Source organism: Phocoena sinus, chromosome 8 (assembly GCF_008692025.1).
Source record: "Phocoena sinus isolate mPhoSin1 chromosome 8, mPhoSin1.pri, whole genome shotgun sequence".
NCBI classification, from domain to species: Eukaryota; Metazoa; Chordata; class Mammalia; order Artiodactyla; family Phocoenidae; genus Phocoena; species Phocoena sinus.
The window spans coordinates 97515401-97539859 of NC_045770.1; the positions used below are offsets into that span (position 1 = coordinate 97515401).

Below are 24459 nucleotides of genomic sequence, written 5' to 3' on the forward strand. Positions count from 1 at the left end.
TACTTGATATACTTTATCAAGTATATCAAATACTTGATAAAGTATATGATATAGCCATAGCCTAGAATATTATATATTTTTTCAAATAATGATACAGAAAAATATTTAATTGTGGGCAAATATTCATGACCCATGCTTAGTGAATAAAGCAGGTAAGAAATTAACAGGTACAGAACAATCCCATTTTTGTTAGAGAATGTGTTCGTTGAAAGAGACAAAACCCAGAAAGAATATTAAAATATTAACAGTGCATCCTCATCATCACTCGGTATTATCAGTCCTTTAATTTTAGTCATTCTGGTAGAAGTGGAGTGATACTTTACTGTGGTTTAAATTTCTCTTTTCAGACTTCCCTGGTGGCGCAGTGGTTAAGAATCCGCCTGCCAATGCAGGGGACACGGGTTTGAGCCCGGATCCAGGAAAATCCCACATGCTGCGGAGCAAATAAGCTCATGCGCCACAACTACTGAGCCTGTGCTCTAGAGCCCGCGAGCCACAACTACCGAAGCTCATGCACCTAGAGCTCCTGCTCCACAACAAGAGAAGCCACCACAATGAGAAGCCTGTGCACCACAATGAAGAGTAGCCCCCGCTCACCGCAACTACAGAAAGCCGGAGTGCAGCAACAAAGACCCAAAGCAGCCAAAAATAAATAAACTTATATTAAAAAATTGTAGGGGCTTCCCTGGTGGCGCAGTGGTTGAGAGTCTGCCTGCCGATGAAGGGGACACGGGTTCGAGCCCCGGTCTGGGAAGATCTCACATGCTGCGGAGCGGCTGGGCCCGTGAGCCAGGGCCGCTGAGCCTGCGCGTCCGGAGCCTGTGCTCCGCAACGGGAGAGGCCACAACAGTGAGAGGCCCGCGTACCACAAAAAAAAAAAAAAAAAATTTAATGGAAAAGAAAACTGGAAGAAAAAACAAATGTATTTGAGGTGGTAGGATTATGCTACTTCCCTGTATTTTCCAGTTGTTATGAATATGTATTACTTTTATAAGGAGATAAACCTTTTTAAAAAGCACAAGATGCACGTTTCAGAGTACTATTTAAATATAAATAATCAGCATTACAACTATTCCTCTCGCCTATTTGCAGGTTGTGGGTTTTATATTTAAGTTTATCATAATATGTTTAATATTAATATATTTTCATAAATAGTGTAGATAACATTGATATATTTCACTCCACACACACACACACACACACACACACACACACACACACATACTGATTGCAGTTTGTGCAGGAGGAGGCAGCCATGAATTCAGGCAGATGGGGGGTAGGTTGGGAAGGAAGGGCCAGATGAACCCAGCTCCCCTGTTTGTCCAGGATCAGGGCCTCTCCAACAAGCCTCTCTACTTAAAAGCTCAGAGTCCCTTCCAGTCTCTCCTTCAGGGCTCCCCCTACCATAGAGTCTCCTTGTCATGTCTCCCGTTTGGTGGGTCACACCCTCACCTGGGATCACAGTCCCCTCCCTCTGGCCGGTAGTTGGGGAAGGTGTCACAGGCCCACTGGCCATTGGCCAGGGCCCCGCCTCCCTCGGTCGGGGTCATAGTTTCACACGCAGGGGTCAGAGACCTCCTCACCTGGAGTCCCAGCCCCCTCCCTCGGGAGGGGGGTCAATGGCACAGGCAGCGATCACAGTTTCACACGCGGCAAACTCACAACCTTGGACCGAGGACGCGCCCTCCCTCGTCAGGGGTCCCAGTTTCCCGCCCGGGAAGCCCTGGTCCCTCCCCCGAGGCCGGCGGCCCCTCCTTCCGAGACACGGTGCCGGTCCCACGGGGCCCAGGCTCTCCCGAAGTGGCCCTGGGGGCCGGGCCCGAGGTCTCGGTGCTCAAGAGGCCGTGTGGCCTTCGCTGGAGGCGGCGGACGACTCGCAGTCCTCGGCCTCGTCGCTCTTCTGGCCCTCCTCGCGGGCGCCCCCCGCGAGCCCGGGAGTGGGCAGGTCGTCGCTGCGCCGGGCCGGGTAGGGCAGGATGGCGGCCGGTACGTTGCTGGAGGCCGGCCTGGCCCGGGTGCTCTTCTACCCGACGCTGCTGTACACACTGTTCCGCGGGAAGATGCCGGGCCCGGCGCACCGCGACTGGTACAACCGTATCGACAACACGGTGCTGCTGGGCGCGCTGCCGCTGCGGAACATGACTCGTCGGGTGAGCCGGGCCGGGAGGCCGGAACGCGCCGGGGCTGGGAGCCAGGCGAGCGCCGCCCGGGCCTCGGCGGCCCTTTCTGAGCCCCCTCTTTGCCTCGGCAGCTGGTACAGGACGAGAACGTGCGAGGGCTGATCACCATGAACGAGGAGTATGAGACGAGGTTCCTGTGCAACTCCCCAAAGGTGAGGCGCCGGGGCCCGTGGGCAGACCTGGGGCCGAGGCGCCCCGCCGGCCTCGCCCACCACACAGGGCCTGGCGAGCCGGAGGAGGTTGGGGGAGGGGGTGCTGTAGGTGACCTTGCCGCAGAGACAGGCGTCCCAGGCTTTTTTGCCTCCTCAGGGAGGATCTGGCCCTCTAAGCTTAAATGGCTGCGGCTGGGTGTAGAAATTAATCGTGAAATAAAATCTGATGTGAAAGGCATTTAAAAGTAGAGTTGACAAACTTTGATTATTCCTTTGTGCACAAATGTATTCTTAATGTCGGTAACTCAAATCAGTAACCAGAACTGAAAGGCAACTTTTCTATGGCTTGCTTTCATTCATTTGACACTTACTCAGCACTAAGTATGGATCAGACACTGTTAGATATTCAAGATGAAGGTCCTATAAACTGTAAAAAGAAAAGCTACGGCCAATCCCCGGTAAATTTATCATAAAACAACCCATTGCAAAAACTGCATAGGGTTCATTTGGTTTTGATTTGAGGGAATTTTATATATATGTTAGAGATGATAGTGGAACTCCAGAGCACTGTCATAAATAAAGTTCAGGCCTAAATCATAATTTTCATTAGATGTGAATGCTTATTTGTGGAACTGTTCATAATGGTTATTAGATGTTGCCCTATCTTTTTTTTTTTTTATAAATTTATTTATTATTTATTTATATTTTTGGCTGTGTTGGGTCTTTGTGTGGTGCACAGGCTTCTCATTGTTGCGGCTTTTCTTGTTGTGGAGCACAGGCTCTAGGCACACGGGCTTCAGTACCTGTGGCATGCGGGCCCAGTAGTTGTGGCGCATGGTCTTAGTTGCTCCACGGCATGTGGGATCTTCCCGGGCCAGGGCTCAAACCCATGTCCCCTGCATTGGCCAGGCGGATTCTTAACCACTGCGCCACCAGGGAAGTCCTGCCCTATCTTTATAGTGTTTGACTTCTGTTAGCACTGCACAATTATTTTCTTGTTTACTGTACTGATAGAGCCTAATGAACATGCAGTTATTTCAACTGTAGATTTTTTTGAAATCTTAAAAAAATTGTGACTCACATTTAAAATATATTGATCAGTGATGGCATACATTTTTAAAGAATGGTAACAGTTCCTTGGATTTCCCATAGTATTTTGCCACAAGACCTCAGGAGTTATTACCCAAAATGGTGAATGTTCCTTAACGTGGTCCATCCTGCGAAGCAAGTCACAGAAAGTGCTCGTCTCTGGGTGTGAGGCAATTGACATTTGTGAGCAGCTATCTTATCCCACTAGCCTAGAGAAATCTCCAAGGCAGTGGTTCTCACATTTTAATATGCCTAAGAATTACCTGGCAGTCTTGTTAAACTAGCAGATTCCTAGGTACAACCCCCAGAGATTCTGACTCAGGAACTTTAGGGTGGGGTCCCAGGAATCTGAACATTTAGCAAGCTCCCTAGGTGTTTCTGACATAATTGATGTATAAGCCCCATGCTGCCAGATTTTGCTGTTTTTTGTTAATTTCATGAGCTGTATAAAATATTGATCCTCGTTCGGAGTCATAAGTTTCTGGTTTGCTAAAGTGATTAATATCAAGAGTAGCTGGAGCCTACCTGAAGTCTTAGGCAAAATAATAAAGTTGCCCAGTTTGCCAGAGGCCTTATTTCTCCTGTTTATTCTTTTCTTCCTCCTAAGTGATAATATTGCACTAACAAAAGTAGGTGCATTATTTTAATTTTAAAAGAACTCTGTTTTCTACCACATACCCTCTCAAAAAAAGTGGTAAAAAAGAGGAGGCTTATGGACAGAGAAACAGAAAGTTCTTGCAAAACGTAGTAGTCCAGCCTTGCAGCTGGATCATGCGAAAATAGTTACACAGCTTTTGTCGATGAATTTTATACAGCTCGTATTTTGTAGCTAAAGATTCAAATACTTTTAGCTTTGGTACTAAAGCTCCTAATGGTACTTTAAGAACACTTTAAATCTTGGACATAATCCTAACTCAGCAGCATTGCTGTTGTGTGATGAAAGACCAGCCATGTAGGTCAGCCATTTTAAAGACATTTCTGAAAGAAGTTTCTTTTTTTTTTTTTTTTTTTTTTTTTTTTTTTTTTTTTTGCGGTACACGGGCCCCTCACTGCTGTGGCCTCTCCCGTTGCAGAGCACAGGCTCCGGACGCGCAGGCTCAGCGGCCATGGCTCACAGGCCCAGCCGCTCCGCGGCATGTGGGATCTTCCCGGACCGGGGCACGAACCCGCGTCCCCTGCATTGGCAGGCGGACGCTCAACCACTGCGCCACCAGGGAAGCCCCCAAAGAAGTTTCTTTTTAGGCAAACAGTAAACAGTATATTCACATTGTAGTAAACCGTGAAGCTTCCTTGTTGTTTTGCTGCCTCTTGGGAGCCCATCTTCCTAACATTCACATCAGGCTTTTTTCATTTTCTTTTCTATGCTGGTGGACCTCGTTCCAGGAGTGGAAGAATGCAGGAGTCGAGCAGCTGCGGCTCAGCACGATAGACATGACCGGAGTCCCAACCTTGGCTAACCTCCAGAAAGGAGTCCAGTTTGCTCTCAAGTACCAGTCGCTAGGCCAGTCTGTCTACGTACATTGTAAGGCTGGGCGTTCCAGAAGTGCCACTATGGTGGCAGCATATCTGATTCAGGTAGAAAAGGTCTTTCTGGACCGGTCCCCTTTACAGCAGATCTCCAGTCTACTGGCAGACCTTGCTAGGAGCCATGTTCCCAATTTCAGGCTGTTGGGAGGTGGAAAGCACCTGAACTTTGCAGACAGGCTGACCTCTGGCTTTCTCACCGGCCAGCTGTGTGACCTTAGGCAAAAGTGGCTTCCCCTCTCCATTGCTCAATTTCCTCAAACTAAATGTGTTGTGAAGCTTGAATGAGAAAGTATGTCAAGCACTGACCTAGAACAAGCACTCAAAAAATGGAGTTGCAAAGGATGCTAATACCAGCAAAAGGCTAGAAACACTTGTTATAAACATGTCAGGAAATCTAGTTCTGTAGATAATAGTGCTCATCACTTGCAGCTCTATAGGACTCACGTTTCTTTAAGTATTTCAGAGTAAAGTTCTGGACATTAATTTCTAGAAACAGTGGCTCCAACAGAATTTTGCCTATCAATTTGTTATGATCGGCAGGTGGGATGCTTTTAAAAACATTTAGAAGCCAGTACTCTAGTCCATCCTCTCCTGTTACAAACCCCCGGCTCATTTTTGTTACCTGTGAGGCCCCTGCAGAGCATTTACTAAGTAATGTAGATAGTTTAAGGAAAAAGGAAATGTAAAGATAAACAGCCTGGCCTTGTGTTACTGTGGACTGGTGAATATATGATTTAACAATACTAAAGCTTTGGTCATTAGGACTCTGTTTTGCTGGAAACTGGGTGTCAGGAGATACTTTGGGCAAAGTGAGAACTGAACCAGCAGGCTAAAAATCTATACTTTCTTGGTTCTATTGAGTTCTAAACCAGTAAGTATCCTGAGGACACAAAGATAGCCCTCCTAGTTAAATTTTAAAAGTACTCTTTTCTAGACATGGTGACAAGTTGCATAGAAACATCAACTGTGTAGTCTTTCCAGGAAACTCTTGTAACCAACAGCCTAGCTCAGAGAGGACATCTAGTAGGCCTATGCCCGCTTGAATTTAGGATCTCAGCTTCATGTGTTCAACCTTCTATTTCCAGGCTTTGGCAGAATAAAAATTAGATAGAAAGACTGATTTGGGTCCCCCCCTTTACCTCCCCCAGCCTATTGCATACAATTGTGGGACTTTGACTGAAGGGATTAAAGTGCTCTCCCACTTATAATATGTGGGGCATAGCTTTTAACTCCCTGCAAAGTAGAATTTTTAAAGAAATGAAATTCTGAGAGCCCTTTAGCACTTGTTATTGGGTCAAGGACACCCTAACACCTGGTCCTTTCTTTGTCTGATTTCCCAACCCTGCACTTCAGGTGTACAACTGGACTCCAGAGGAGGCCGTAAGAGCCATCACCAAAATCCGGTCACACATCTACATCAGACCTGGCCAGGTGGAAGTTCTCAGAGAGTTCCACAGGGTGATCACTGCAGGAGCAGCAAAGAATGAGACTTGTCACACATCGCAGATGTGAAGTACATGGATTAGAAAGAACTCAGGACAACCCTGGCTTGCTACAGAATGAGAATGTTTAACAGGACCAAAGGGGCTTAAGCCCAAACTTGACGTAATAGAAATGTGCTAAGTAATGGTTAATTTCACTCCCTGTGTCTTGTTTCGATTTTCTTGAAATAACACTGTTGTGTGACTAGGAAGACTTAGTGTGGCTTCTATTCATGGGGCCTGGGGATATGGGACAGGGATAAGGGTTTATTTCCAAAGGTCAAAGAAATCTGTCATGCACCTGATGTTGTGCCTAATGGTATTTACCCCCATAACTCAAAGACGTTTAACATTAGGAAAAGAGAAGAGAAATACTCAGCTGTGGCTCTTGGCCACTGTCAGAATCTTAATTCACTGGCCCTATGGGGCTCTCCTCACTTGGAGCAGTCATCCTGTATGCAGACAAGGAAGTATGGGATTCAATCAGTATTGTGACTGACTTAGAAATGTGTGGGTATGTAATTAGTTTCCCTTAGGAAGTCACCCCTTCAGAATTCAAAACAGACACACATATCCCTTCAAAAACTTTTATTTGTATGAACAGTTCCTAGCTCTTGGCTTAGCTTAGAGCTTTTAAAAGAATAGAGACCTTATATATTTGAGTTTGAAAAAAGTTTCTGCGATTAATCAGAAATAATTCTTTCTACTTCTTTCTGGCTTACTCCTTGGAATAAGCCAAAAATAAAACCAAAGTATACATTTCTTGACAGACAGATGAAAAACAACAGACAAACGTCCTAAATTCTAGGGTAGACTCTTGCTGGTGAAGGACACCTTCAGCTTAGTCCATTCTCCCAACCAAAGCCTGAAGGAGAACTCTAACACCTAATCCTTCGTGGAAAAATGACCAATTAGTCACTTAACAGGCTATGGAAAAAAAGGAAGACTGGGCATCTTTCCTCCTGTCCCGGGATCAGGGGTGCTTCTATGTAACACTGATCAGGTAAAGAGAGGAGGCTGTGCCTAAGGGCGGAGAAGAGGCTTGCTCTACGTGCTCTGTAGGGAGGCACAGGATTACAAGGGGATGGCGAACAGGCTGGCCTACTCTCAGTTCAAGCAGCCAGCTGAGAAGCAGCAGTCTAAAAAGCCCCAAACGGAACACCCTTATGAGTTCAAGGGTTGAGGCGCTGCCTTTCTAACATGTGCCAACAAATAACATAGTACCTGAATGGGGGCCTCCGGGACTTTGAGTTTGGATGGGTAGGTGCTGGAGAAAGGGAGGGCAAAAGTCAGCCGCTCTCCCCCTCACAGCCTTAGGCCAACACAAACTGCAAATTGGTAAGCAGCACCTTAATGCCTCTAGTGACAGTTACAGCCGAAGTGGCAGGATCAAGCTTGTAGGTGTTGGCATCCCCCTTTTTATACTGGTCCCGAAAAACATAGATGCTCCCATTACAGCTGGCAATCTTCCAGAGGGATGGGGCAGAGCTCCAGGCCTCAGGAAGGCAAAGCCGGGTGAAGCTGTCTAGCAGGGGATTGTAGCACACCAGGGAGTCCCCTTCAGCCACGATGAACACCAGATCCTTATGCACAGCTGCGTGCATGCGGCCAGCGAAGGGCAGCACATAGGGTTTCACGTGACACTTGTCTGTCTCTGTGTCAAAGCACTGGATGAGTCGGGACGGTTTGGTAAAGAAGTCCAGGTCATTCTCCTCCCCCCCTAGTAAGTAGATGATCCCGTTGAGGTTGGCACCAGCGGCCCCTGACACAGCCACCTCTAACTGGGTTGTCTCAGTCCAGACGTTATCACCTACCCGATAATAGATAACTGCATTGGAGAGGGTATCCTGCAGCGTCTTGCCACCCAGTGAATATATGGCATCTTTCCCGGGCACAGACACCAGGGTGTGCTGGAGTCGGTCACGGGGCAAAGGCGCACACCATTCCCAGTCCACAGTGGCATTGTTGCACTTCCACATGCGCCGTGGGATGGACCCTCCCACCACGTACAAGTCTCCGCCATGCTTGCAGGCTGCAGTGATCTGGTGGCACAAGCTGTTTTGGCCACTTACACTGATGGAGTCATCTTCTGCACAATGTAAGGACACAGCCAACGAGTGGGTACGAGATGACTCTTTCCCGATCAGGTAAATGTGTACGTTCTCCCCAATTTCCTATTGGTGAAATTAAAGGTATAAACGGTATTTATCAGTTCTAGGCTAAGGCTCACTTGAGATATATATCCTTAAGGTCCTAGACCGCACACTTGTACCTTGCTCTAACCTACTCTGCTCTAGTTACTGTGTGTCATCCTGACTCTCCTCTAATCACTTTCAGGCATCTTATGCTGGAGGAGAAAACCTGTTACACTCATTCCAGCCTTTTTTATAATTATCCTGAGCTGGTACTATGATGTAATGTAACGTAATGATGAGAGTAGTTCTCTCAAGGAGCTTTGGAGCCCAGAGGCTGGTGGCTTCTGGTCTCACACACACATTCTCCTCCCCAGCTCTTATCAGTTTCAAGCCAGAGACTTATTTACCAGCATCAAAGAGGCCAGGCCAATAAATGGCTGGAATGCATGGATATCATGGTGCCCAACCCTAAAGATATCTGCCTTACCTTCAAGCTGGTCCTGAGTGACTCTGAAAAAGCCTCTCTTTCTTCTTTATTAAAATTGATCCAGGCTTCTATTGCCTCTGTTGGGTTCTGGGAACATGGAACTCCATCTGTAAAAACCAGATGAAAGGTATGGTCAATGGCAATCTGACAATCCAAAAGGGAAATTTAGAACAAGTGGCTTTAAAAACGTGAACATCTTTGTCAGACTACCACCATGTATGTATATGTACGTGTATGAGAAATTAACGTAAAATTGCCTTGTTTCTTTTTTTAAAATAAATTTATTTATTTATTTATTTTTGGCTGCGTTGGGTCTTCGTTGCTGTGCGCAGGCTTTCTCTAGTTGCGGCGAGCAGGGGCTACTCTTTGTTGCAGTGTGCAGGCTTCTCGTTGCAGTGGCTTCTCTTTTGCAGAGCACGGGCTCTAGGCACACAGGCTTCAGTAGTTGTGGCTCGCGGGCTCTAGAGCGTAGGCTCAGTAGTTGTGGCACACGGGCTTAGTTGCTCCACGGCATGTAGGATCTTCCTGGACCAGGGCTCGAACCTGTCTCCCCTGCATTGGCAGGCAGATTCTTAACCACTGCGCCACCAGGGAAGTCCCTGCCTTGTTTCTTTTAATCAAAATGGATGATTTGATATTCTCCTACTTGCCATGGAAGCAATTTACTAGGCTACAAAACTCACACTTGAAGTATGGTTATACCTCACTTGTGGAGTCAGGATTGTTACCTAAAAATTGGCAAATCACTTGAGAAGCTTCTTATTTAGGTATCTTGACTCACTGTCAATTTACTTACGTAACTAGTCCCACAAATACATGCAAAGTACAGAATGGATGAGACCACTTACGCACAAGAGAGATTAGAATATAAATGCAGATAGCTCCTCACTACTTTCTGTGGCTAAGTGCTGCTGTTTTTTTTCTTTTCAATCCAAGATTTGTATATACTGTGAAATGTTGCTTTGTTTTCCTAGCGTCTTCGTCTGGAAGGGACTCTGTCTCTGATATCAGCTACTAAATCTCAACTTTCTCTCAGAAGTTATCTAAATTCTTATCAAGAATAATAATGTAAACTAACACCAGGAAGCCTGAGGGTACCCTTCTCCTAAACTAGAACATTCACTGAACATCATACCGGTGTAGCTGGGTATGATGTTCCCCCTCTCTCAACTTACCAGAGATGATATCAGTGAGTAGACGGTGGGGCAAGTGGAGAAACTCCTCTGTGCTCTGCAGCTGGGCCAGGTGGGCCTTGGCACAGTGCTTGGCAGCAGTGTAGAGCTCAGGATCACTGTGTCGATCTGCCAGCCACATCACCTGAAGACAGTTGCCCACCTGCACTGTGCGGGCCAAAAACCGAGAACACTCCTCAAAGAGAGATGTCAGCTGATACATGTCTGACACCTCATATATTTCCTGCAGCTCCTCAGCTCGAAGTTTCACAGCCCCATGGTAGATATAATCAACCAAGAGCTGGAAAACAGACTCGCTCACATCCTGCAGCACAATTACCCGGTTGTGGGCCTCCTTCAGGTTGGAAGTGAACATGGACCGGAAGAAGCAACTCTGAGCTGAGAGGACCAATCGGTGGAGCTGAAACTCCCGGCCTTCCACTGAAATGGTGACATCAGCAAAGAGCTCTTCCTCCAAACACAGTTTCATGATGCCTTGAGCCACACGGCCTGAGTGTGACCTATCTTTGAAAGTGTAGTTCACAAAGTAGTTCTCATCCATGGATGCTCCAGGCTCCTCTGGTGATTCCATGGTAGTAGCCAACTTCTCTCTCTGCCAGTTGTCTGCAAAACACCACCACCCTGAATAATTGAAGTAATCCATAGCCACAGCCTATGAATCCAATTGTCCAATGCAGGGAGGGAGAAGGGAAAAGTGAGGGCACAGTCGGCCCAGATTAGCCTTAGTCCTGGCCCTGTTAATGACATCTCTGACGTTCTCCTTCAACCAAAGCTGGACTCACTCTCTTGCAATGACATTACATTCCTAATGAAATAAAAAATTCGTACTCTGGGTGTTTCCCTGAGAAAACACGGAATACTCCTTTCCTTTATGTAACAAAAGGCCTGGTATTTAGGTCAACACATGAAAGCGAGGGATTGGAGAAAGTCTATGATTTTAAAAGCCTGGGGAAAAGCCTTACTAACCAAATAACTATTAGCATAAAACTTGTGAGGCTCGGGGCAGCAGAACCTGCCAGAAAGATCCCCATGTCCTTGTGGCCAGGCCCCTCTTTCCCCGCGCAGGGAATCCAGACCTTACAATCTGAGGTTTGTCCTAGGACATCTCTCAGATCCACATTTGCTCTTTTCTGAGCCTCTCCCCGGCACTTCCCCGCTCGTCCTAATGACTCCCCAAGGCTTCCTCCCAGAACTCGAGACGGAGCCCAGCCGTCCCTAGCACGGGGCCCGAGGAAGCCCATCGCCACATGCAGGGTTCCTGCTCCACCTGGAGTCGCCTGGGAAACGGCCGCTAGGGAAACCGTTCTTCTCTCCCCCTCCCCCTAGCCTTGCCCAACGGCCCTCATCAAAAGCTTAGCTCAGGGAGCGGGGGAGGGGTGTGGAATGTGGAACCCAGACTTCTCGCCCCTTCTTCTCTCACCAGTCTGGTTCCTTAGGATCCTTGCCTTCTCTCCAGCCTCTGTCACACCAAGCTAGGGCACGTTCACCTCACGGTTTCCCCACCCGCTGGCTTCGCTTTCTCACCTGCCTTCCCTCCTTTCATTCCGAAGCCCGGAACCCGGAACCCGGAACCTCTGCTTCCGACCCCGCGTCCGCCCGGAAGAAGATCTGTTGCACACTTCCGTTTCCGGTCCGTGCCCTTGGGGCTCCGTGTCCTATGGATCTGTCCTCGGCTACCTGAAGTGCATCCGGGGAACATGGCGGCGGCGGCGGCGGCGGCGGCAGCAGCGGCTCGGGGGTGTTGGCTGGGGCTCGCGGGGTCCGCTGCGCTGGCCAGAGGTGAGCAGTGGACAGCTGGCTGAGGCCCGGGGCAGGAACGGCTACACGCCCAGCGCAGGGAGTTCCTCAGGCCTCACCCTGCGCTTCGGTGTCTATCTTCACATGCAGTGGCCTGGAGACCCTTGGTGCTGTTGCTGCCGGTGAGGAGGGAAAGCGCCGCGGCAGACACGCGCCGTGAGTATGTGCGGGTCCGGCCCTTCTCGGGACTACAGGCGGGGCCCCGTTCATTCCCTTTGTCAGATGTTTGCCCTTGTCCTGGGCTGCCCTCTCCTGCGTTTCCTGGCAAGTCTCTGTTTGTCCTTAAGAGAGCTGACTCCAATGGTCCTCACTCTGCAGGCAGAATCAGGCCCACCCTGTGCCCTTAGGCCTCTCTGTTATGGTCCTGTTGCCCCTTGTCCATTTCCCTGATTTCCTTTTTCTCTGATTAAACTGTCATCTCTTTGAAAGCAGGAAACATAAACTGTGGGCCTCTGAGTCTTGTTACAATAGTAGCCCACGTTACTTGAATGCTTATTGTGTGCCAGGCACCTTGCTAAGCGATTAATGAATGATTATAGTCTTCACAACAATCTTATGAGATAGATAGTATTATCTTCTTCTACTGTAGAGCAGGAAATAGTCCAGAGAAGTAACTTGCCCAGGATCACAGCACTAGTAAGTGACAAAGTAGGCCTGCCTGCTGCCAAAGGCAGAGAAAACAGTTACTCTGCAGCCTATGATGTGTGGTTGCTCAGTGATTTAGTGTTGTACGAATGAGTGTACGGAGATAAGTTACAGTCAATATAAGCCAAGTGGGAGTCAAGAAACCTGACATTTCCCCCTTTCTGGGCCTCAGTTTCTTCATCTATGTCAAAAAAAAAAAAAGGTTTCAACTACATAATCTGTGATGGCTCTTCAGCCCTGAAGTTCTTAGCTGGAGAACCTGCTATGAGCCAGATGCTAAGGAGATAAAGAGAAGCAAAAGTTCTGATTCTCACACTTAAAGAGCTTCTAGTGTGGTAAGAGAGCTGAGACATATGCTGCTTTTAGCAGAAATGCAGGCATTGTGAAGGAAAAACCATGGAGTAGTTTTGAAAAGGGTCAAACACCCCAGCTGCAGTAATAAGGTGAGTCTTTGTGGACTGTGTAGGTGGCATTTTCCCTATGTTTTCATCACTTCCTGTTCCATGGAAGAGGAAGCTTCCACTTCACCTTTCTCAAGGTTCTGCAGGGAGTCCTGACTGGGAAACAGCACCCCTTACAAGCTCAAGAGACTGAATGCAGGGCTGGCTGCTGCCTTCTACTTTCCTTTCTTAAATATGCCTTCTCCTTCCAGCCACTGTCAGACCACAGAATGATGTGGCCCACAAGCAGCTCTCAGCTTTTGGAGAGTATGTGGCTGAAATCCTGCCCAAGTATGTTCAACAAGTTCAGGTAATATTCACTAGTGTTGTTCGGGTTTGGGTCAAGAAAGAACCATGTTGAGACTTCCCTGTCGGTCCAGTGGTTGGGACTCCGCACTTTCGATCCCTGGTTGGGGAACTAAGATCCCACGTGCCATGTGGCACGGCCAAAAAAAACCCCAAAAAAACAGTGAAAGAAAGAACTGTGTTCTTAGGGCATGTGGGAGTGGGCAGCCTGGAATCAAACCACAGACTCCTCCATCCCAACTTGGTCTTTTTTCTCTGCCTTTAATCAGGAGACTCCAGCTGAAGTTAGCTGCTCTCTCTGTAACTTTGTTCCTTCTCCTCTCCTGTTCCATGTCTGCAGGTGTCCTGCTTCAATGAGTTAGAGATCTGTATCCATCCTGATGGAGTCATCCCAGTGCTGACTTTCCTCAGGGATCACACCAATGCACAATTCAAATCCTTGGCTGACTTGACAGCGGTGGATATCCCCACCCGGCAGAACCGTTTTGAGGTCAGTCAGGAGATTTGAGGTTTGGAGAGTAAAGGAGGGAAAGGGGACAGAACAGTTTTAGGGTGATAGCTACCTTTGGGAACCATAGCCTCCTTAGTTTCTGTTCAGGTCAAACAATACAACACAGCAGTTAAACCAGGGCCTCGGAATCAGGCAGACTTTGAGTTTGAATTGTAGCTTTGCCATCAGTAGGCTGTGTGGCTTCAAACATTTTGTTTGATTTTTCTGAATTTAGTTTTCTTATGTGCAAAGTAAGTACAAAAAAAGCGTAAAACCACCCTATCTGATAGGGTGGTTGTGAGGATTAAATGAGATAGTACAGGTAGACTGCTAGCACACAATAAGTTCTCAATACATATAGCTATTGTTAGTATGGTCATCTACTTTCTGCCAGATCCTGGGATTGAGAGAGAAATAACACCCAGTACCTGCCCTCCAGGAGTCCCCCACACTCTAGTGAGGAAGGACACATAAAACAGTTTACTGTAATAACATAATTCATGGGATATTATAAGAACACAGGAGAGGCACTTAGCCCTGTCTAGGAGGCTTTTGTGAACGGAGAGAGAAAGTTTGTGCTGAATCTTAATGGCTAACTAGGAGACCAGGAATTAGCCCAGTGAGGGAGGGCAGGTCGGGAGGCATCCAGTAGCATGAGCGAAGACAAGCATGCTGACAGGCTGAGCTAGAGTGTGGCTTAGGCCTTTGGAAGTAGTTGCAAGTATAAGAGCATCTTGAGGTTTTGAACTTCGGGACAGAAGGCAGGTTCACAGGGTGGAACTTTAACCCACCCTGTATCCTCATTATTGTGCTCCCGCTCAGGGACTTCTGTCCCAGACTCCTCAGCCTGTGGTCCTCTTGGTCCTCCAGCTCCCTCCATTCTCCCTAGATTGTTTACAACTTGCTCTCTCTGCGTTTCAACTCCCGGATCCGTGTGAAGACCTATACAGATGAGCTGACACCCATTGAGTCTTCTGTGTCTGTGTACAAGGCAGCCAACTGGTATGAGAGGGAGGTGAGTTACTGGGCGTGGTGGACCCACCTCTGGGCCGGAGTTGCAGAACTGACTGAGATTACTGGATACGGTGCAGCCCCTCACCCTGCGTTGGCTGTGATGGCTGGTTGCCTGAGTGCCTCTTTTTTCTAGATTTGGGACATGTTTGGAGTCTTCTTTGCTAACCACCCTGACCTAAGAAGGATCCTAACAGACTATGGTTTTGAGGGACATCCTTTCCGGAAAGATTTCCCCCTGTCTGGCTATGTTGAGGTAGGAGCCTTGGAACTGGGCAGCAGTCTGGGCAGGGAGGACTTGGTAGAGATCCTGGGCAGGAATTACGGCCATTGGATTGTGGTGGCTTAAGAGCATCAGTACTGGATTCCATCCTAGCTCCACTCTGACACAGTTTTGTCATCTGCAAAATAGGGACAATAATAGTACTTAACAATAGTAGATTTGCAGAAAACTAATTGATGTATGTTTAAAAGGGGAGTATTGTAAATGTTCAGTTGATGTTAGCCATTATTTTAATGGTCATTTTAATGACCAAGGCAGACTTAAGGACACAGTTTGTCACCAAGATCTGAAAGTGGAGTATCTTTTTACCCTGCCCTGGATCTCTGAGAAGGCAAGACACTACATGTTCAGCCCTTGAGAATGGCCAGAGGCAAGACCAGTAACAATTGCCTGTAAGAGCCTTATAAAGAATTTCAGTGCTTTACTTTACGATTGCAAAAGGTTGCAGGTTATTAGCAGGAAGATGGTTTATTATATACACACGTGATTTTGTAGCAAAGTAACTTTTTAGAAATGTTGGGATAGTGGCAATCCAGCCCATCACTTCATACCCAAATGCTCCTGTTTTTTTAGTGTTTAGTTTAGCATGGTCCCATTCCCAGCACTCAGTTGTCTTTACCTTATCCAACTGATCTTCCAATAACAAGAAAAGCCATGCCACATGTATTGCCTTGCATCTTGGCAGTGATAATGCCAAGGCCACAGGGCCTGAACTTGAGTGCTTGCCAGCTTAGGTTTGTTGTTTCCAGCCACTGACTTGCTCCCTCATCATGGGCAAACGCTTACTGTCAATTTGTAAGAGTGTGTTGAGGGAATTCCCTGGCGGTCCAGTGGTTAGGACTCCACGCTTTCACTGCCATGGGTCCACGTTCATTCCCTGGTTGGGGAACTAAGATCCTGTAAGCCGCACAGTGCAGCAAAAAAGAAAAAGAATGTGTGGATGGGTGAGCAAAGTCAGTTCTGGTGGAAAAGGAGCTCAGAGCTCCTGATGTGGGGATGGTGGGCAGGGGGGCCTGCCTGGGTGATGGCAGGGCATGAGATAGAGGCCATTTTAGACTGTTTGGGTTGTGATCTGATGGGTAACACAGATGAGGATGGAGACTTACAGAGGCTGGGATAGGAGTCAAGGACAGAGAAGTAAAGGGGCTGAGGAAGGCTTTGGGAAAGTGGGCCTTTAGTGGCTGTAGCAAGGTCTTCCTTAGTGCTCAAGCCTGCCTTTTTCTTCTGCAGTTACGCTATGACGATGAGGTGAAGCGGGTGGTGGCCGAGCCGGTGGAGTTGGCCCAAGAGTTCCGCAAGTTTGATCTGAACAGCCCCTGGGAGACTTTCCCTGCCTATCGCCAGCCCCCCGAGAGTCTCAGGCTTGAAGCTGGAGACAAGAACCCCGAAACCAAGTAGTTTCAGGGAAGGCATGTGTATCCTAGAAAGCGCCATATCTATCATTGAGCGTCCCTGTAAATAAAATCCTACTTAGATTCACCACTTCCTGTGTGCTTTTTGTGATACGCGGGCCGCTCACTGTGGTGGCCTCTCCCGTTGCGGAGCACAGGCTCCGGACGCGCAGGCTCAGCGGCCATGGCTCACGGGCCCAGCCGCTCCGCGGCATGTGGGATCTTCCCGGACCGGGGCACGAACCCGCGTCCCCTGCATCGGCAGGCAGACTCTCAACCACTGCGCCACCAGGGAAGCCCTGGATATACTTCTGAGAGAGAGATTCTGGAGCTGAAATTGAAAGTTCTCACAATCCACAGGGCTCAGGATGGGTGTGGCAGGGCCTCACCTGAGAATTGGAGGGGTCTCAACAACTGCTGGAGAAAGCCCCTTGTCACAGCATACTGTCTGGCGGCAGCTGATGGCTCCAGGGGCCTGGGTGGAAATAGGGCACCCTCCACCCACCCTCATCCTCCTCCTATGCAAACAATCGCAGGGTTCCATGGGCCAACAGTCAGAGCCAAGAAGAGCTTCAGCTCATTTTGAACCCTGTGTCCTGCTCCCTGCAAGCTGACAGCCCATCATGCTTGGGCTAAGGGAATCCTCCTGCACTCTGGCCTGAAGTGAGAATGCTATAAGCAAGCAAAGGGGGTCCCAGTCTGGGGCAAAAGACAATCAGGAGCTGCAGGTCTGTCTGCCAGGAAGCAGCACTCCGCACCCGGCCAGTGTGCAGTCTGTTCAGCCCCTGGCTGCGTGCCTGAGGTGGGAGTGTTTCTCTGCCTGTCAGTCAGTGGGCCGCTCGGCCAGCACACCAGGCAGTTGGAAGACCAGGCTTTGCAGCTGTTGCTCTTGGCTACTGAGGGGCTCCCTGGAGGCTGGGCCGGACTGGGCTGGGCTGGACTGGGTGTCAGGGGCTGGACTCAGCTGCAGAATGTTTTGGGGGTGACGACAGATAGTAGTGTAACTGTCTGGGCTCTTGCCTACCTTTTTTTTTTTTTTTAATTAAAAAAAAAATTATTTATTTTTGGCTGTGTTGGGTCTTCGTTGCTGTGCGCGGGCCTTCTCCAGTTGGGACGCGCAGGCTTTCTCTAGTTGTGGCGAGCGGGGGCTCCTCTTTGTTGCGGTGCACAGGCTTATTGCAGTGGCTTCTCTTGTTGCGGAGCACGGGCTCTAGGCGTGCAGGCTTCGGTAGTTGTGGCACGTGGGCTCAGTAGTTGTGGTGCACGGGCTTAGTTGCTCCGCGGCATGTGGGATTTTCCCAGACCAGGACCCAAACCTGTGTCCCCTGCATTGGCAGGTGGGTTCTTAACCACCGCACCACCAGGGAAGCCCCCCTCTTGCCTACCTTTTCGGAGGGCTAAGTCAGAGCTGTTTGCTATCAAACGCGTTCTTCCTATTAACTAAGCATCCCGCCCATCTGGGCAGGAATAAGCTAAGGGCCTGACAAGCCAGGAGCCAGGCTCTTACTGCCAACAACCACAGATTCCACATTTCTGTGGGATGGAAAGAGCCCCAAGGAAGCCAGAGCCAGCCCCTCCCTGTTAAGCACAGAAGAATGATACACAAGCAGGGAACGGCTGGAGCCTGCAGTGGAAAGTTGGAGCCCTGGTGTGTGGCAGGCGGACAGAGGTGCAGAGAGCAGCCGGGGAGAATAAGACTCAGAGGACGTGGTGGGCCATGGCTGGGACGATGCAGTTCCTGGCTTGGTTAATGGTAGCCATTTGCTTCCTCCCTGGGGTGACTACAACCCAGCACCGTGCAGGTACGGGGCCTTAGGGTGGGGTGGACAGGAGCCAAGGAAGGCTGCTGGCTGACAGCAGTTACACTTGGTCCTATCTGAGCCTAGCAGGGCTTAGGAACTGAGGGCATGATGGGTAGCAGGCTGACCTGTGCTGTGGGGTGGGGGAGGGAAAGGTGTGGGCCCCATCCAGAACCAGAAGGGTCGGGGTGAAGTGAGCGGAGATAGCCCTAGGTGCTTTCAATGGGCCTGGGGCTTATTCTGGCTGGTGTGCAAAGGAGGACCTCTTAACCTGCCCTGGGCTTAGGACAATCATTCCAAGGGTTAGGCAGCACCCCAGAAGAGGGGTGAAGGAAGCTGCAACAGACATCCTGCCTTGCCTGGCCTCCCTGCCTTGCACACGGTCACTTACCGAGAAGCAGGAGAGAAATAGGTTCTTCTCAAAGGGGTCCTTGACCTTTGGGGAGGGTCACTGGCAGTTTCAGGTCACGCTGTCCCTAGATGATTATATAGGAAGGAGAAATGGGAAGTGAAGTGTCTTGTGACCCGTTGGCCTGGAGCCCTTGGCCAAGTGAACTGTAGAAGTTCAAGGAGGAGTCCTGGACATTTGCCAAGACAGTATCTGGCTTTGGGATGATGCTTTTGGGATCACAAGACCTATGCCTTGTGAATGAGAGAGTGAATGTCAATGTGCATATGTGTGTAGGGGGAGGTGGACATGGGATGGCATTCCTGTTCTTTTGTAGATAGAAGAACCTCTAGGCACCCCTACCAGGCAGCTTGAAGGGACTCGTGGGAGGTTGGGGTGTTCAGGGTGGAGCTTGGCAGGGCCCTGACTCCTCTCTGCTGCCCCAGGGCAGCCCATGGACAGCACCAACGTGGGAGATGGCCTGCAGGAGCCAGAGGCCCCGGAAGTGATGTTTGAGGTCTTTCCTCCAGCCTGGGACATGGGGGTGGGAGTGTCCAGATGTCCCTAAGCTCAGGGTTGGGAAGGGGGATGCCTCAAGCTGGGGCCGCTTGGGGAGGGGAGCCAACCCAGCATGGGCCCTACTGCCTGCTTATGCCCCCCCGGCCCCGCTCCCTAGGCCCCAGCCCACCCCTTACATGGCTCCCCTTGCAGCTGCTCTGGTCTGGGCTGGAGCTGGATATCATGGGGCAGCTGCACATCCAGGACGAGGAACTGGCATCCACACGTCCCGGCCGCCGGCTCAGTCTCCTCCTGCAGCACCTTGTGCCCAGCGACTTGGAGGGTGCCGAGCAGCGGCTGCAGCAGTTCCAGGACCTGCGGAAGGGACCCCCTCTTAGCCCTTGGGACTTTGAACATCTGCTCCTCACAGGCCTGTCCTGTGTCTACCGGCTCCCTGTGGCTAGTGAGGCTCAGGAGAGAGGTCGCTGGGCCCAGGTCTTCGTCCTCCTGGCGCAGGAAACACTCTGGGACCTGTGCAAGGGCTTCTGCCCCCAGGGCCAGCCCCCTTCTCTGGGGCCCTCGGCCTCTACCCTTGACCCCTTCCCCTAACCCTCCCCTTCTGCCTGTCATTCCCACCCCAGCCCCCTCCACCCCGCCCCCTACCTGAGCCAGACCCATCTTGGCCAGGGGCCTCCATCTGGCACCTGGTTTTTCCCACTGTGTTCGGGCCTCTGGGCTCGGCTTGTACCCCAGACCCCAGCTTACCCCTCCCCCATCTTCTTCCCTGGGCCCAGGCTCTGGGTCCCAGGCAGCAGGCAGAGACCTAAGGGCAGGACTTGCAGGCAGTGTGTGTGGTGGTGGTGGGGGGGGTGTAGGGGTCAGGGTTGAGAAGTGTGTTTAAGGGATGCTGAAAGGGAAGCTCCCAAGTAAGGCTAGGTCAGACCCTCCAACTCCTACCCAGGCAGTCCCATGAGAGGCAGAATCTACAGGAAACTCGTAAGTGCTCAGTGCCCAGTCCTAATGTAGACACCTCTTTTAAACCCAACCAAGGCTCTGGGAGTCCCTAAGCCTCCAAGTAAGTACCCCATGTGGGCTAGGAGAATAGACTGGACATTTTTAGGTCAGTCTGTTGGAGGAATGGAGGGAAGCAGGTGGAGGAACATTATCTTCTGGGGGGCAGGGAAGTGAGAAGTGTTTTTTGGTCTATATCGACAAGGCTCAGAGGAGGGAGTAAGGCTGGAAAGGGACTGAGGCTGGCTGGTGTAGTCCTGATCCTGTGTAGCTCATCCCATAAAATGTTCTGGTCTAGCCTCCTGCAGCCCGGTGTCCTTCTGTTTTCAGAGTAAGTTGTTTAACCAGTGCCTTGAGCAAACCACCCTCCTCATCCCGGGAGGGCAGGAATCAGGGCAACCAGATATCAACTGCTTGTCCCATGCGCACGCCCTACTGGGAAAAGGAATGTACCGTTTCCTTGAATCCCATAGCCCCAGTGAGGCAGCGGGGTGAAGTCCCTTGTCACAAAAAAGAACCAGATGGGCCCTAAAAGTAACGTCGTAGGTCAACGGGGAGGAATTACAGGGACTGACTGGAATGGGACATGAAGGGGAGGCCCAAATCGGGGTTAGGCAAGTAGGGTTCAATCACATTCCCACCTCCTCGCCCTCCCAAGGCCTGACTGAGTGCTAACCTCTGCCCTCCGACCCCCACCCGGGGCCAGCTGTAGTCAGTCCCTCCCGCCCCGCCCGAGACAAAAGCGTTGCAGTCAAGACAAAGCGCAGGACCCCAGCAGACAGGCGCCGGCGCAGGCCCACTTTATTCGCAGAGTCCAGCCACGCTGGGCGGGCCGTCATGCTCGCGCCGGCGGGACATTTCGGGCCGCGGTCCCGGCTTGGCATGCACGCCCCGGGCCGCCCGGGGCTCCTCTCCGGGTCGTGGCTCAGAGCTCCGGAGGCCCGAGGCCGGGCGGGCCGGCGGGGATAAGGTCGGGGTACACCAGGAAGCCGGAGAAGGTGATGTACTTGCCATGGTTGCTGTAGGCGCCGTAGCCGTCGTGGTCGTGGCTGAGCAGCCAGACGGCGTCGCCGCGCCGTAGCGCCAGCATCACGCTCTGGCTCTGCATCTCGCGACGCCGCGATGCGCCGTCGTCGTAAATCATGGCCTGCACCTCGTCGCGGTTCTTCATCAGCTTCACCGACAGCGTCTTGCGCGGCAGCTTGCCCAGCGTGAAGGAGAAGAAGTAGGCGCCGGGCAGGCGGCAGCGGAACACGCCAGCCGCCGCGTCGAAGTCGCCGCCGATGTTGACGAGCTCAGTGTCGAAGGCTAGGGGCCGGTGCCGCGGCCCCGGGCCCGCGTCCGAGCCCACCAGGCTGCGCGTGCGCGCCGCCGAGAAGGCCGAGCGCGGCTCCGGGGGCGCGGGCGGCCCGCGCGCAGGCGCGTCGGCGTCGGCGTACACCAGGTAGCCGCTGAAGGTGGCGCCGGGTGCCCCAAGCGCGTACTGCTGGGCGCCGTGCAGCCGCAGCCACACCGTGTCGCCGTAGTTGAGCTGCAGCATGGCGCTCTGGCTGGCGGCGTGCCGCGTGGCGGGCCGCCGCTGCTCGTCGAAGGCCAGTGCCTGCACCTCGTCGCGGTTTCGCACCAGCATCACCGACAGGCTCTTGTGCGGGGCCTTGCCAGCCGTGAAGGAGAAGAAGTAGGCGCCGGGCACGCGGCAGCGGAACTGACCGGTGGCCGCGTCGAAGTCGCCCCCGATGTTCACGTACACCTTGTCGAAGGTCACCGCCATCTCCGACGTGCCCTCCAGGGGGGTGATGCGTGCTGCCGAGAAGGCTGAGCGCAGCTCTGTCGAGCCCAGAGCCGGGCCCAGGGCCCAGCAGGCGGCCGGGCCTAGGAGGCCCAGCAGGAGCGGCAGCATGGCGCCTGGGAGGGGAGGCACGAAGGAAAGGAGACAAGGGTTGGGCAGGGGCGGCCTGGAGACGGGTTCCCTTCACAGACCCGCCGTTGACCCACAACTAGGACTCCTAGTTTCCTACACACTTGGACTAGGTCAGTGGTTCTTAAAACGTCATGGGGCCTCAGTGTCACCTGGAGACCCTGTTAAAACACACATTGTTGGCTCCCACCCCCACCTTATCTAGTATGAGGCCCAAGAATTTGCATTTCTAACAAGTTCCCAGGTAATGCAGAGATGTTGCTAGTCTAGGGACCACACTTTGGGGGCCATTGGATTAGGCCAGTTTTGGTTTTTTTTTTTTTTTTCTCTCTTCTTTTTTTGTAACCACCGAACTCCTTTTTCAAGTGAAAGATCACAGACATATACCATAGATGCAAGCACAAATGCTCTGGTCAGAGGGTCCTATAGCCCTGTCTGCTGGGCTTACACATCCCCTCCTCCTTGACACCCAGGGGCCCTGGAAACGCAGAAGGTGGTCAGGGGGTCTCTGAGTTTCCTTCAGCCTCCGATTTGCTGCATTTTCCTGTGTCTGTTCTATGGTCCTTACTTAGCCTGCCCCTCTCTCAGGCACTGGCTCTCTATACTGATATCCTCCATGATGGCTGCTGGTTAAGCCCCCATTTTGGCAGGAAAGGAAATAGCCGCTCCCTGACCCATTTCCTGGCCTCTGACCCAGTCAAGGGTCAGCTCCCACGCTGGACCTCTGGACTCTCCAGGGGCCCTTCTTGCACTAAAGAGGCCAGAACAGATGGGCTTTGAGGTAGCTCCCTCCCCCTGTAAAATCAGAGTAAGAGAAAGAGACTCCTTCCTCTGGGCTTGGGGGCTGGTCACTGAGGGGAAAGAGAGAGCCAGGGGCTGTTGGGGATAGAGTGAGAAAGCAACAATTCCAGCACGGCTTTGGCAAGTCTGTGAGGTCAGCAGCTTGGTTCCTCAGTAGTAGTGGTGGAGTGGAGAGGACTGACAGCTAAACCTGGGCCCAGGTCCTGGCTCTACCCGTTACAGGCTGTGAAACCTTAGGCAAGTTCCTTAATTTCTCTGGCCATGGCTCCCTCTGTGTAACTGGGGAGGAGACCTGCCTCACAAGCTTACTGTGAGGATGCTCTGAGAAGGCATGTGTGAACACCTTCGTTGGATGGCACTGCAGTCAATTTTTTGAGAAAATCGATCTGATCAAGTTCTTTTTTTTTTAATTAAATTTTTAATTTTATATTGGAGTATAGTTGATGATCAAGTTCTTGACATAAGGGGTTAGGGTTCAGTAACTCCTACCCTTGGAAACTTGGTAAAGGCACTACTTAACTCAGAGGACTAACTCTCCAAGGGCAGAATTACATAATGCTTCCTAGTAGGGCATAGGCTTTGGGGATTGAATACCCTGAGGACCTGAAGTGGAGGCAAAGCAGAAAAGAAAATGAGCTGGTAGCAGTCTAGGCCGTGGGCCTCTATGGGAAATGCCCGGGGAGTGTGTGTATCTTTGTGTCTCTTAGAGACACCGCGAACCTGCCAAGAAGGGTAGCCAGGTGCAGCTGTGATGTGCTGCACACAAGGACGTTCGCCTGAGGTTAGGTGGGTGCTGGAGTCCAACCCACATTCTACTTGCCCAGCTGTGTGGAATTGCTGCCCCTGGGGGAAAGTGTGCCTTTTTCTAATTCTCATAGTAAGACCCCCAAGTCCCTAGCCCAGCTGAACACTCTCTCCTTACACAGGAAGTACCTTTTCTCATTCTTACAAAGGTGTCCCATGGGCTAGCCAGTACCCTTGGTGAGGGCAGGGGCGGGGGGGGGGGGGGCATGTGCAGTAGTGAAGATTGCACCTCACAGTATTCAGTGCAGTCCCTTTCACAGAGCTCTTTGGACACGTCTGGTGTCACAGCCAACCTGCGAGACAGGTGGGCCCTCTCCTGTTTTATAGGGGAGAAAGCCAAGGCCCAAAAAGGGGAAGCATTTTGGCCCAAGGCCACTCATGGAGCACTGAGGCAAGCCTTGAGGTCTGTTTACTCCAAATTCAGTGTGCTTTCCTCTCTACCACCTTTCCATTCTAAACACAGTTATTTCCAGCCAACCTGTCATCTGCCTCAGTTTCACTTTTCACAAAAATTGAAGTGGAATGAGTCTTGGGATCTAGGGTGAAAGGGAAAGAAAGCAAAACCAACCAAAAAAATATTCTTAACATTTTTGTCTTCTGGGAACATCTCAACTCTTCCTGACACTGCTGCTC

At 50.9% G+C, this 24459-nt stretch overlaps 5 protein-coding genes across 9 annotated transcripts; 3 read left to right on the plus strand and 2 right to left on the minus strand.

The window, feature by feature from the left end:
* The first annotated feature begins 1286 nt into the window (after window positions 1-1286).
* On the plus strand, window positions 1287-9209 carry PTPMT1 (protein tyrosine phosphatase mitochondrial 1). Of its 3 annotated transcripts, none has more exons than XM_032640415.1 (4): window positions 1336-2150; window positions 2252-2332; window positions 4805-4943; window positions 6302-9209. In XM_032640415.1, exons 1-4 carry the CDS (start codon window positions 1977-1979, stop codon window positions 6433-6435), a joined length of 528 nt encoding a protein of 175 aa, XP_032496306.1. In that variant the 5' UTR covers window positions 1336-1976; the 3' UTR covers window positions 6436-9209. The 3 variants fall into 3 exon arrangements, with proteins under 3 accessions (XP_032496305.1, XP_032496306.1, XP_032496304.1); XM_032640413.1 differs by having other exon boundaries at window positions 1342-2150; window positions 4805-4996; XM_032640414.1 differs by having other exon boundaries at window positions 1287-2150; window positions 4805-6641.
* KBTBD4 (kelch repeat and BTB domain containing 4) lies at window positions 7003-11865 on the minus strand. 2 transcript variants are annotated; one of them, XM_032640412.1, is made up of 4 exons: window positions 11665-11865; window positions 10227-10847; window positions 9052-9158; window positions 7003-8603 (listed from the first exon to the last, which is right to left on the minus strand). In XM_032640412.1, exons 2-4 carry the CDS (start codon window positions 10813-10815, stop codon window positions 7743-7745), a joined length of 1557 nt encoding a protein of 518 aa, XP_032496303.1. In that variant the 5' UTR covers window positions 10816-10847; window positions 11665-11865; the 3' UTR covers window positions 7003-7742. The 2 variants fall into 2 exon arrangements, with proteins under 2 accessions (XP_032496303.1, XP_032496301.1); XM_032640410.1 differs by having other exon boundaries at window positions 11769-11832.
* Window positions 11853-16698, plus strand: NDUFS3 (NADH:ubiquinone oxidoreductase core subunit S3). Its single transcript, XM_032640416.1, has 7 exons — window positions 11853-12023; window positions 12132-12197; window positions 13339-13436; window positions 13773-13922; window positions 14812-14937; window positions 15070-15189; window positions 16447-16698. The coding sequence occupies exons 1-7, from the start codon at window positions 11942-11944 to the stop codon at window positions 16612-16614; spliced, it is 810 nt and encodes a 269-aa protein (XP_032496307.1). The 5' UTR covers window positions 11853-11941; the 3' UTR covers window positions 16615-16698.
* Window positions 16699-18298: 1600 nt separating this feature from the next.
* On the plus strand, window positions 18299-19901 carry FAM180B (family with sequence similarity 180 member B). 2 transcript variants are annotated; one of them, XM_032641979.1, is made up of 3 exons: window positions 18299-18409; window positions 19241-19311; window positions 19506-19901. In XM_032641979.1, exons 1-3 carry the CDS (start codon window positions 18325-18327, stop codon window positions 19899-19901), a joined length of 552 nt encoding a protein of 183 aa, XP_032497870.1. In that variant the 5' UTR covers window positions 18299-18324. The 2 variants fall into 2 exon arrangements, with proteins under 2 accessions (XP_032497870.1, XP_032497869.1); XM_032641978.1 differs by lacking the exon at window positions 19241-19311 and having other exon boundaries at window positions 18325-18409; window positions 19471-19901.
* Window positions 19902-21105: 1204 nt separating this feature from the next.
* Window positions 21106-22208, minus strand: C1QTNF4 (C1q and TNF related 4). The gene has a single exon (XM_032641838.1). It carries the CDS (start codon window positions 22201-22203, stop codon window positions 21229-21231), a length of 975 nt encoding a protein of 324 aa, XP_032497729.1. The 5' UTR covers window positions 22204-22208; the 3' UTR covers window positions 21106-21228.
* Between the last annotated feature and the right edge of the window lie 2251 nt (window positions 22209-24459).